This window comes from Scyliorhinus canicula, chromosome 8 (genome assembly GCF_902713615.1).
Source record: "Scyliorhinus canicula chromosome 8, sScyCan1.1, whole genome shotgun sequence".
NCBI lineage: Eukaryota > Metazoa > Chordata > Chondrichthyes > Carcharhiniformes > Scyliorhinidae > Scyliorhinus > Scyliorhinus canicula.
Genome location: NC_052153.1, coordinates 93,208,775 through 93,222,068, shown reverse-complemented (window position 1 = coordinate 93,222,068; position 13,294 = coordinate 93,208,775). Strand labels below are relative to the sequence as shown.

Here is a 13,294-nt window from a genome sequence, read left to right as displayed (position 1 = left end):
GATCCCACGGAGTGTGGATTGTAACGACTTATTTCATTGTTAAATGTTGACGTTAAGTTGTTCGCTAAGGTATTGGCAATGAGTTTGGAACCCTGCCTTCCTGGGGTGATTTTGGAGGAACAGATTGATTTTGTTAAGGGCCAGCAGTTCTAGGTGAACAAATGTTGTGTTGTTGCCTCCTAGGAGCTTGAGTCAGAGGTGATTATTTCGATGGACACTGAGAAAAAGTTTAATAGGGTTAAGTGGGGGTACCTCATTGTCAGCCGTGGAAGGTTTGTCTTTGGGCCAAAATTTATATACTGGATAAGGCTTTTGTACAGGGCCCCCACTGCTAGTGTGTGGACTGATACCCTGAGCTCAGGTTATTCTAAGCTAAATAGGGGTATCCATTGTCCTTGTTTTTATTTGCCTTAGCAATTAAGCCGCTGGCCATTGCGTTAAGGACATCCACTAGATGGAGTGGGATAGAACTTGGGGGAGGGAGCATAGAGTGTCTTATATGTGGATAATTTGTTACTATATATCATGGACCCACTCTCCAATATGGAGGAGAGAATGAAGCTGTTCAGGAGTTTTGGCTCCTTCTTGGGGTACAAGTTAAATTTGGGGAAGAGTGAATATTTTCCAGTGAATCCCCTGGGGAAAGAGCTGATCTGGGAAAGCTGCCATTTTGTCCAGCCAGGACTAGCTTCCTAGGAAGCCGGGAATCCGAATGGCCCATGATTGGGCCTCGCTGCATAAACTTAATTTTACTAGCCTGATGGATGGGGTGAAGGCCGACTTGAGAAGGTGGAACACCCTCCCTCTGACCTTAGCAGGAAGGGTACAGAGGTTTTTGTTCCAGCGTCTCCCAGTCTTTCTTCCAAAGACTTTCTTTTTCAGGACCGATAAATTGATATCTTCTTTTGGTTGAGCTGGGAAGACTCCTCTGGTTCGGTGGAGGTCCCTGTTGCTGTCCAGGGCCTTAGTTTGACTGGGGGACCTGATGGAATTTTTGTATCTTGATGGGGGAGGGGGGGGGGGGGGGGGTGGTCTTTTTGGTAAGGTTTTATTTTTTTTATGGATGGTTGAGGGTGGCAGGGGGTGGACTGGGGTTCGGATGGGTGTAGTTTGTATTGGGGTTTGCTATATTGCTGATACTTTGTTATAATGGAAATCTTTTATGAATAAAAATATCTATTTCTAAACTCTTAACGCTCATTTTCTTTCCCTTGGTGTTTGTTATTAGGACCCAGAAATAATGTGTGGCAAATGCCATGACACTTGCCTGGAGTGTAAAGGACCAGGACTTTACAACTGCACAAATTGTCACCCAGGTCTCCTGCTAAATCTCGAAGATGGCAATTGTTTGAATTGTTGCAGATCTGCTCTGTCTGATTTTGAAGACTGCTGTGATTGTGACATGAGATTTGGTAAGACTGATAGTGTATTAAAATCTTTCTTGTTTGTCAAAATTCATCTCAGAATACAATTGCTTTTCTGCTAAAGTAGAAGCTATTTCTGATTGAGCCAATTAACATGCCCATTGAAAATTAAGAAGTGTACTGATTTTGAACAATAGATTTCCGTGTTCAATAAGTATATTTTATATATTTAGGAAATTTGCAAGGGGTCCTAGTGAATACTTTTGGCTGGGCTGCATCATTGTCAATAATGTTGGCAGAAGCGAGGGACTTTTATGGGGAACTGCACCGGTCTGAACCCCCGGTGGAGGGGCGGGGGGGGGGGGGGGGGGGGGGATTGGGGCACTTCTTGGACAAGCTGAGATTTCCGAAGGTGGGGGCGGGGCAGGTGGAGGGACTGGGGGTGCCGATTGAGCTGGAGGAGCTGGTCACTGGGATTGGCAGCATGCAGTCGGGGGAAGGCGCTGGGGCCGGATGGGTTTCTGGCCGAATTTTATAAAATGTATGCGGACCTGTTGGGCCCCCTGTTGGTTCGGACCTTTAACGAGGCAAGGGAGGGGGGGCTTCGCCCCCAACTATGTCACGGGCGCTGATTTCCTTGATCCTTAAGCGGGACAAGGACCCCCTGCAGTGTGGGTCATATAGGCCGATCTCGCTGCTAAATGTAGACGCCAAGCGGTTAGCGAAGACCTTAGCTACAAGGATAGAGGATTGTGTGCCGGGGGTCATTCCCGAGGACCAGACTGGGTTTGTAAAGGGAAGGCAGTTGAATACCAACATACGAAGGCTTCTGAATGTCATTATGATGCCGGCTGTGGAAGGGGAGGTGGAGATAGTGGTGGCATTAGACGCGGAGAAGGCCTTTGATAGGGTTGAGTGGGGGTATCTGTGGGAGGTGTTGGAAATGTTTGGGCTTGGGGAGGGGTTTGTCCGTTGGGTGAGGCTGCTCTATGAGGCCCCGATGGCGGGTGTAGCCACGAATAGGAGGAGGTCGGAGTACTTTCGGCTGCACCGGGGGACGAGACAGGGGTGTCCCCTGTCCCCCTTGCTCTTCACATTGGCAATTGAGCCCCTGGCCATAGAACATAGAACAGTACAGCACAGAACAGGCCCTTCGGCCCTCAATGTTGTGCCGAGCCATGATCACCCTACTCAAACCCACATATCCACCCTATACCCGTAACCCAACAACCCCCCCTTAACCTTACATTTATTAGGACAATACGGGCAATTTAGCATGGCCAATCCACCTAACCCGCACATCTTTGGACTGTGGGAGGAAACCGGAGCACCCGGAGGAAACCCACGCACACAGGGGGAGGACGTGCAGACTCCACACAGACAGTGACCCAGCCGGGAATCGAACCTGGGACCCTGGAGCTGTGAAGCATTTATGCTAACCACCATGCTACCCTGCTGCCCCTGCCATGGCGCTGAGGGAGTTGGGGAACTGGAGGGGCCTGGTGCGGGGTGGGGAGGAGCATCGAGTGTCGCTTTATGCGGACGACCTGTTGCTGTATGTGGCGGACCCGGTGGGGAGAATGCCAGAGGTGATGAGGATTCTCAGCGGATTTGGGGGCTTTTCTGGGTAAGAGGGAGCTGTTCGTTGTGCACCCGGGGGATCAGGAGGAAGGGATTGGTAGGCTCCCACTGAAGCAGGCAGGGAGTCCAGGTGGCTAGGAGCTGGGGGGCCCTGCACAAGCTTAGCCTCACGAGGCTGGTGGAGCAAATGGAGGATGAGTTTAAAAGGTGGGATATGTTACCGCTGCCGCGGTATATTTTGTGAAAAGTTTAATAAATTTTTTTTTTTTTTTATTTTGGCAGAAGCAGATGGCAGTGTTTTAAATCCTGTTGTAGGGAGCCTTCAGCTGGTACTGAAGACTATTGGGAAGAGTTCAATCACTGAACTCAGGAGGAACGGGAATAGAGAGTGGGGGTTGTTGGGGAATGTATAAAGGGGTCAGATTAAAGACATGAAGGTAAACTTGGAGGGCCTGCTCTTGAACTCCTGCTCCTCCTGGCCCACATGCAATAGCACTTTATGCTTTTTCCTCAAAGCTGCCCTGGCCTTCCTTTAGCTGCCACGTTTACTGAGGTCTGAGCAACATGGATGGCCAGGGTAATTTCTGTGAAATTTGTTAAATGAGGTATGAGTTTCATTGCTTAACGTGTCAAGTTGACTCCTGGAAACTGGTTGACTCCCCAGCTACATTTATGGATTGAGAATTTAAAAGTTTTAACATCTCACCTGACCCCAAGCCAGCGCCGGCCCGAGGGTTGCTGGCACCCCGGGCAAGCTGAACTTCGGCGCCCTTGGGGGGGGGGGGGGGCCGAGAGGGTGGGGGGTGGGGCCGAGAGGGGGGCGGGGCCGAGGGGGGGTGAGGGGGGGGGCTGAGGGGGGGCGGGGCCGAGAGGGGGGGCGGACCCGGGGGGGGCGGGGCCGAGGGGGGGGCCGAGAAGGGGGGGCGGACCCGGGGGGGGACCCGCGGGGGGGCGGACCCGAGGGGGGGCGGGGGGGCGGACCCGAGGGGGGGAGCGGACCGGGGGGGGGGGGGGGACCGAGGGGGGGACCGAGGGGGGGCCGCCCTGGGGGAGGGCGGCCACCGCGCATGCGCTGGTTGGTACCGGCCCAACTGCGCATGCGCGGGACCCGAGTCTCTGGCGCCCCCTAGCACATGGCGCCCCGGGCGACTGCCCGAGTTGCCGGTGCCTTGAGCCGGCCCTGCCCCAAGCCCTCACATGTTTGAAGGTGAAAATTCACCTCTTAGTTTCTTCAAGAATGTGCCTACTGAGGATTGAACTCAATTCTAAATGAAAAATAGAAACCCTGACAGCTCAGGAAGAATTGTTGGGCAGTTAAAATGGTAAATATGCTTCATGCCAAACATGCCATGACCACCATTTTAACTGCTAGTGTTTTGGAAGTGTCAAGGCCATCCACCACAGGTAGGCAGGAGCCTCATTAATATTTAAAGGACAAATCTGATTACATTACTTGGGCCCCAAAATGATTTTAACCCCAGGTTGTGTGCATTGCTCTTTGTGACAATTTCGAGGTTACATTTTAAATTTCTCTTTATGGACCAGAAGGAGCTCAATCCCCAAAATACACATTGTCCCTGGCAGCATGCTGCGAGCAATGCAATTTTTCTATAAATAACTTAAAGGACCTATTGAATTTTAGCCAAGTTTTTAAAAACATGTTCTCATCAAAGATTGGGTATCTTTGAAAAATTGAGTATTCTGTTATATATCTATCGTAAATGCATCTATTCACAACAAATTATCAGCTGGAAAATACTGCGGTAAGCCCTAACCATGCTTCATATATTTATTTTATCTTCAATGCTGAGAGGTTCACTATTTAATTTTCATACTAATTCAACCCAGTCAGTAATTTCTATTCAGCTTGTTTTTAATGTGCACCAATTAATCAATTTGTATTTGTTATTCCAAAAAGACTAGTCACCATGGCATGTGGAAATCTTACATCTATTTTCCTCTTTCAAAAATTCAGATGAATGTATTTTAAGAAAAGCAGTTGTTGTTCCGGATGTGGAGGGGACAGGCAAACCTGCCTTATTTGCCATTGCCTCAGTGCTGCTCATTATGGGTATTGGTATTGGTGTGTTCCTTCTGCTGAAGTCCCGTTCAAAAGCAAAACCCATGAACAGGGCAGGATATGAGAAACTGCCCAATCAAGCCAAATCCATCCCAGTTTATAATGCAAGCCGAGACAGTGTTAGTTTTCAAGAACATCACGCAACCGACTACAAGGATCGTCAGGAAAAAATTTATGATGAAGAGGATGATGACGATGATATAGTCTACATGGGCCAGGATGGTACTGTTTACCGCAAGTTTAAATATGGACTGTTGGATGATGATGAAGATGATGAACTAGAGTACGATGATGAAAGCTACTCTTTCAGATAAAAATAAATAAATTAGCATTAATTTGTGGTTTTCAATGCTTTTTAATGAAATTCTGTACTTACTCCATGCACTTAATACACCATCACTTTAGAATACTGAAAACAAAGTTTTCTGTGATCGGTGCCTAATTTCTCTTTCATACAGTGTACTGGGGAGTGTGTAATTGAACTTTGCGAGCCCTATCTTGAACAAATAAATTTCACAAAATGTTAACCTAATCACATTTCTGATGAGTGTTATGTATCGTTACATGTTAACCCTAATCATGAAAGAAAAATGTTTAAAAGCTTAACATGCTGAAAAGATTGGATTGAAGAGGCATAACTACTTATATGAATTGCTCTTAGCACATCCTTAAAATAATATTATTGAAAGTTTATTTCTTTGTAATTAGTCGTCAATTTGTTGTAAAGTTCCTGTTACGTTGCTGGTGCTCCACAAATAGTTACAAATTATTCCTGTGTCACTGCCGTGATTCATGGCTTTAGAATTATTAGCTGTATAAATTACTGCTAAGGGTCCTAAAAAGGAACAATGTTCTGCAATAGCTTTTACTTTCAAACGTACATTAGCCACACAGATTTTTAATTTCTATACAGATCAGAGTAAAATGAAACAGGTGAGATTGCAGTAGAATTTCAATTATATGGACAAATTGAAGTAGGAAGTTGTCCATAACTCTGAAATGGCTGTAATTAAAAGATATCACTAACAAACTGTCAGTATACATGTGAAAAAGGTGTTTTTTATGAAACAATATGCTTTCAGATGCAGTAAATATAATTTTTTAAATAAAAACACATCAAAATATATCATAGCAAACTCTAAACATACTAGATTTAACGATAAAAGATTATGAAGAGTCAAAAAAACACGATCCTCATGACTGTGATATCTGTCTCATTGAAATGTTGGCAACTGATAACTAGATCAGAACTACACACAGTTAGCTTAAGAAATGCTATAGCAAGCAATTTTAAGTGTTAAAATGCTCTACTCATCACCTGATAAAGTTCAAACATTGTTTAACTAACAGAAATAAAACAATACAAAAACTCTGTCAGCAACTTGATCTCACACAACTGTCAAAATGGTCTTCATGAAATTGACTGAATTTGCCAGGAAGTGTGTACATATATGTACCAGCACTTTCAGCCCTGAGAGAACTGGTGATATAATCTGTTCTCTTTGTCTGGAATTCTTGTTAGGGTTAAATGTAGATGTGTTTGTATTTTTATTTGCTTAAATTCAAATATTTTTGAGATGACAAGCTCAGTTTGAAAGTAGAATGTTTAGTTTTAGTTAAGAATGAATGCCACTTAGTGCAGCTATGTTCAGCCATAAGAGACTAATGTATATTTGACTGTGATCTGTTGTTTTGATTTTGTGAGTTACAGAAGCTTTATGCATCATAGCAAAGGCACAAAAACTTGGTCACCTGTTGTTCGCATTCCATCCATCTTCATAGATCATTTAAAATATTGTTTATCATGATCCTGAAGTTAAAGTGGCTGACTAGTTGATGTTTTAATGAGTGGGTAGCAAGAAGCCATGATTCTCAATGCAGACTCTTGTGGCTAACTATGTAGAAATGTTATTGATGGTAATGGACCAATGATTCATCACATTCCTCCAGCAGCAGGGAACTGTGTGGTATTAAACAACTGGTCCCAGGTAGAAAATTAAAGAAACAGCTATTAATGGTGGCAGATAGTATCTGTTTTGCCAGAAATTAATGACTTTTTTTCTCAATCCTATAGGGTAGCAGCACTAATATCTTAGCAAAGGTTTGGGGAGAAGCTGGAAGGGAAAGCAGTGGCTATCTAAACCCATGTTTTGGAATTAACAAAATCAATGATATGTTACAATAGATAATGTCTATAATATCTATGTAGAATCCATCGATCTAGTTTCCTCTGGCCTAACAAGACATTAATGTCTATTCAAAAATACCTTACCTTCTTGATAGTTTTCAGTACAGGTGTCTAAGAAGCACTTCATGTCTGGGATGTACTTTAAGGAGACATCTAGAGTGTAGAAATATCAATTATGGTAATTTGGCATAGAATAGATTCTATTGAGGAATGCAAATACTGAAAATTGGTTTTCACAACTCTGAAAAGATCAATGTATATTTTGAATTTAGCAACTGTAGAGAGTTGCAGTTTGTAAAAATGACAGTTTGATTCTAATGCTAGCAACTGGTTCAGTTAATAGAAGACTGGATCAAAGAAGGATCTGTGAAAACAAAGATAAATGAAATTTATAAGTGGACCTACTTCATACAAAATAAAAAGCAAAAGAGAAAATGATCAAGTTCAATTTTCATTAAAAAATATATCTTTGTGGGTAGCATGGTGGCACAGTGGTTAGCATTGCTGCCTACGGCGCTGAGGACCCGGGTTCGAATCCCGGCTCTGGGTCACTGTCTGTGAGGAGTTTGCACATTCTCCCCGTGTCTGCGTGGGTTTCACTCCCACAACCCAAAAGATGTGCAGGATAGGTGGATTGGTCACGCTAAATTGCCCCTTGATTGGAAAAAAATAATTGGGTACTCTAAATTTATTTAAAAAAAATTAAAAAATATAAAATATATATATATCTTTGTTATGTACCGAGTTAAATTATGCACATATCTGGGATCACTAATATTTATGATAAATGATGGTTGTGCTCATTCATAAATTAATAGTTCAGCACAGTACTCTTAGGACATTTCATTTGATCATTAGGAATATGTTCAGCAGAAGGTAGTTTATTGTGACTTAAATACATTTTAAGATTTCTGTTTAATAGCCAGTCCAGTGCTTTATATAAAGTAACAGAAAATACCACCTGCTGAGCAGTGGTCTGTGCTCTGATCATATGGAAAGTTGCCAACATTTTACTGTGCAAGTCTTTGAATAGCATTGTAAGTATACCAGTTTTGAATAGTTTAATATGGCCTAATTAAGTTATATTTACTTATCCAATTTATTTGGATGGTATACTCATGTAACAATTTGGTAACATACAGGTATAATAAACGTTTATGAACCCTAAATATAATTAATTTTAATCTCACACAATGAAGATCAGTGTACACATTTACTGCCACAACAGGTAGTTAAAAGCAGCATTTCTCATTCTTCAAAATAATACCTAGAGGTTTTGTGCATCAATGTAATTTTAACTTGATATTTAAGTGTTTTTGCATTTTGATTATACTTGCAGATTACAAATTCCTGACACTCACTGATAAAGATAGGATGGAATAATTTCTGAAAAATCTATGACTATTTGGATGTGATTGCTGTAACTTATTGATGTGATGATGATAATTAAATGTTCTTTGTGGAGACTGTTATTTGTACAAAACGCGTCCTCATCATTTGAATCGCATTTAAATCTGCTTTTCTCCCCCATTTGGTCCTATCCTAGTCAAAGGCAAATGCTTCCAATGAATCTCTAAACAGAAAAAGCTGTTCAAATCATGTGAAGCAAGTTCTGATTTTTTTTGACTGAATAGCAACTGTTTTTCAGTGGATATCCCAATACTAAATAGCATTATTTTTACTGCTATTATCTCCTATTAAAAGATTGATACATATGTGCAAATTAATGCTGGTTTGTGCTTAAATCCTTTTAAAACATAAATAAGGCGGTAATGAAAGCAATGTAACATGAGCAAAATATTGTAGATGCTGGAAACCCTTTGTGAAGAGTCCAATACAGTTAATGCCCCAATAGGGAGACATGACAGCACAGCGGTTAACGCTGCTGTCTCACAGTGCCAGGGACCCGGGTTCAATTCCGGCCTCGGGTGATTTCCTGTGTGGAGTTCGTACATTCTCCCGTGTCTGAGTGGGCTTCCTCCAGGTGCTCCGGTTTCCTCCCACAGTCCAAAGATGTGCAGGTTAGTTGGTTGGCCATGCTAAATTGCCCTTTCGTGTCCAAAGACGTCTGGGATCATTACTGGGATGGGGCGAGGGGGTAGGCCTATGTCGGGTGTTGTTTCAGAGGTTTCTTTGTGGACACGATGGGCCAAATTGCCTTCTTCTACACTGTAGGGATTCCACAATTCTGTGAATTATGGAGAAACAGGGAAGGAGTGGAGACATCATAAAGCTGAGAAACATGTAAATGAGGGTAATTCAGAGGTCCTACCTAATTTAAGTGCAGGACCTCATTTTAATATTTGTTCTCCTAATCCTCGTTGGATTGAAAGGTTGGTTGGCTGTCAAGCAGGAAGGACTACACACTGGAGGGGAGGAAAAAATCATGTCCAATTGTGGGGAGGGCGGCAAGTTTGCTGAGGGGCAAAGATGGGTCATGTTATCACTCCTGCCCCTCCTAGATCACATGGAATACTGAAAAGACACTTTGCTTCTGAATCAAGCCTTTCTCAGCTCTTGTAAGCTGCATGGAATCCCAAACTCTAAAATTCCAGACCAGCAGCTGTTAGAAGACTACAACCTCATTAGCACATGTAAATAATGGAGCCAGTCCGTGAGCAAATTAGTCGCTCATTCCCTTAACCTGCTTCCTTTAAGACTAGAACAAAGAACAATACAGCACAGGAACAGCCCCTTCAGCCCTCCAGGCCTGTACCGGTCATGATACCACCCTTGGCCAAACCCCTCAGTACTTCCTAGTGTAGTATCTCATATCCATCCTATCCATGTATTTTACAGGATGCTGTTAATGTATCTGCTTCCACAACCTCGCCTAGCAGCACATTCCAGACACTCACCATGCTCTGGATAATAGACCGGCCTTGCACATCTCTTCTAAACTTTGCCTTAAAACTATGCCTCCTGGTGACTGACCCCTCGACCCTGGGAAAGAGTGCCTGCCATTCCACTCGATCCATGTCCCTCATAATCTTGTAGACCTCTATCAGGTCGCCCCTCAACCTCCGTCTTTCGAATGAAAACAGTCTGAGTCTATTCAGCCTCTCCACATAACTAACACCCTCCAGACCAGGCAACATCCTGGTAACCCCCCTCTCCAAAGCCTCCACATCCTTCTGGTAGTGTGGCGACCAGAATTGTGCGCAATATTCCAAGTGCTGCCTTACCAAGGATATATACAACTGTAGCATGACTTGCCAGTTTTTATACTCGACGCACCGTCCAATGAAGGCTTGCATTCCGTATGCTTTCTTGATTATCTTGTCCATTTGTGTTCCCACTTTCAAAGATCTGTGGACCTGTACACCCAGATCTCTGTGACTTTCTATATTCCTAAGAGTTTTGCCATTTGCGGTAATTATCCCTCTATGTTAGACCTACCAAAATGCATTACCTCACATTTGTCCAGATTAAAATCAATTCACCATTTCTCTGCCCAAGTCTCCAACCCATTTATGTCCTGCTGTATCCTCTGACAAGCCTCAACACTATCTGCCACTCCACCAACCTTGGTGTCATCCACGAACTTACTAATCAGACTAGCTACATTTTCCTCCAAATCGTTTATGTATACTACAAACAACAGAGACCCCAGCACGACTAGTCACTATCATGCATTTAGAAAAGCACTCTTCTACTGCTGACCTCTGCATTCTGTGACCGAATCAGTTCCTTATCCATCTTGCCACCTCACCTCTGATCCCGTGTGACTTCACCTTTTCTACCAGTCTGCCATGAAGAACTTTGTCAAAGGCATTACAGAAGTCCATGTAAACAACATCTACCACCCTCCCCTCATTCAATCATCTTTGTCACCTCCTCAAAAACTCGATCACGTTAGTGAGGCATGACCTCCTCTTCACAAAACGATACTGTCGATTGCTGATGAGTCCATTTGTTTCCAAATGGGTATGAATACTGTCCTGGGAATTCTCTCCAATAATATACCTACTACCAACGTGTGGCTCACTGCTACCTTTCTTAAACAACGGTTCCACGTTAGCTATTCTCCAGTCCTCTGGGATTTCACCTGTAGCCAATGAGGCAAGATGTCAGTTAAGGCCCCAGCAATTTCCTCCCTTGCTTCCCTCAGTATTCTGGGGTACATCCCATCTGGCCCAGGAGACGTAATGGGCTGGATTCGCCGTTTCGGACGCCAATGGAGCATATTTGGTCTTTTACGACCAAAGTTTGTGCGTGAAATCCTCACCGATTCCGGGACCGGTGAGGGGCGAGCACTGGCGCCGGTGAAGCTCCCGGCTCCCACACCGAAAACGGCCGGAGAATGGCCAGGCCCATGGCCACGCTGTACAACATGGCGCCGGCCGTGTGCGGTCTTGACCCGCCATCTGTGGCCCCACAGCACACCCCATGGCCACCCCCACCAGTCCCCCCAGCCCTTGCAGAAGCCCCCCAGGCCAGTGGCATCGACCCCGGCCGAGTGTGGTGGCGCTGGACCCAGTCCGCAGCCGCCATGCCGGGTTCCCGCACGGCTGAGACTGCACATGTCCTGTGCCATCGGGGACTCGGCCCATCGGGGCATAGCATCATGAGATGGCCTGCTGATGACGTGCCAACGGTGTTGCAATAGCACGCGGCACGTGACGCAATGAAGCCATTTCCGAGGGGGTGGAGCATGGCTGACCGGCATCAAACTGGCGGCGGTCCCGAATTGGGCATCTGAGTCGATTCTCCACCCGATTACTGATTACGATATCAGCGTTGGGCAACGGAGAATTGCGCCCAAGGTCTTTTACAACACTTAATACCTCCTTTTTAATGTCAACATGACCCAGACTATCCACACACCCTACCCAAGAATCATCTTTCACAAACTCCCTTTCTTTGGTGAACACTGATGCATTTAATACCTTGCCCATTTCCTCTGGCGCAACATATAGATTCCCCCCACTGTCCTTAAGTGGTCCAATCCTTTCCCTCGCCGCCACCTTGCTTTTTACATGTGACTAAAAAGCTTTGGGATTCACCTTAACCCTACTTGCCAAGGGCTTTTCGTGACCCCTCCGAGCCCTCCTAATTTCACGCTTCAATACCTTCTTACTTTCTTTATATTCCTGAAGGATTTCAACTGTCATCACCCTTCTAGACCTTAAAAAGTCTCCTTTTTCTTTTTTTTTTATAAATGTTTTTATTGGGTTTTTGAACAAGGTATAATTACCGTTATGTACACAGAATAAGAAACATATATCTATATATATATATACACATATTTAGACGAGAAGGGCATACCCCAACATAGAATACAATAAAATATAAAATATGAAATAGACTAACTGGTGGGGTACTGTGCACCAGCTCGACAGCGGCAGCTCTGTGCATCTGGCTGAATTATTTACACCACGTAAGTACGCGACTGTTTGCGGGGGTGTGGGGTGGGGGGAAGGGGGGGCAGGGGTGGCGGGGACTGGGGGGGCTGTGATGATCGGTATTTACCTTTAATACCTTGCCCCTTTAAGAGGCTTGGAACCCTGGGGGCTCCGCCTCTGGCTACGCCCCCAGGAAACAGGATATAAGCTAAGACCCCATTTCTCTCGAATGCAGTCCTGTTCTCTGTATATTAAAGCCTTTGATTACCGACCTCGCTCTCGCGTCGTAATTGAGAGTGCCTTAATTTAATATACAGACACATCAAGATGGACAGCGCTCTAAAACCGGAGACGCTCAACCTGGACGCCAGGTCGCCGGAAGCCCTGGAAATTTTTAAACATTGGCTCCGGTGTTTCGAGGACTATCTGGACTCCTCAACGACTGATGCAGACAGCACTCGCAAGCTGAGCTTGCTACATGGCCGGGTGAGCCACCGACTCTCCGCCATGATCGAAACCGCTACGCCCTATGAGGCGCCGATCGAAATATTGAAGAAACGCTTCATAAAAACTACTAACGAGGTACACGCCAGACATTTGCTCTCAACCTGCAGCCAACGTTCCGGGGAAACGCTGGATGAGTTCGTGGAAAGACTCACCGTGCTCGCGAGGAACTGCGACCACAAAGCAGTGACGGCAGAAGAACACAGTAACTTACATATCTGCAACGCCCTTG

The 13,294-nt window shown here is 44.8% G+C and overlaps 1 protein-coding gene across 1 annotated transcript in view; it reads left to right on the top strand.

The window, feature by feature from the left end:
- LOC119970392 (proprotein convertase subtilisin/kexin type 5-like) overlaps positions 1 to 7,641 on the top strand; it is a 520,270-nt gene extending 512,629 nt beyond the window's left edge. Inside the window, 2 exon segments of the mRNA XM_038804933.1 lie at positions 1,229 to 1,412; positions 4,921 to 7,641. Coding sequence (XP_038660861.1) covers positions 1,229 to 1,412; positions 4,921 to 5,339 — 603 coding nt within the window. The 3' untranslated portion in view covers positions 5,340 to 7,641.
- The last annotated feature ends 5,653 nt before the right edge of the window (positions 7,642 to 13,294 follow it).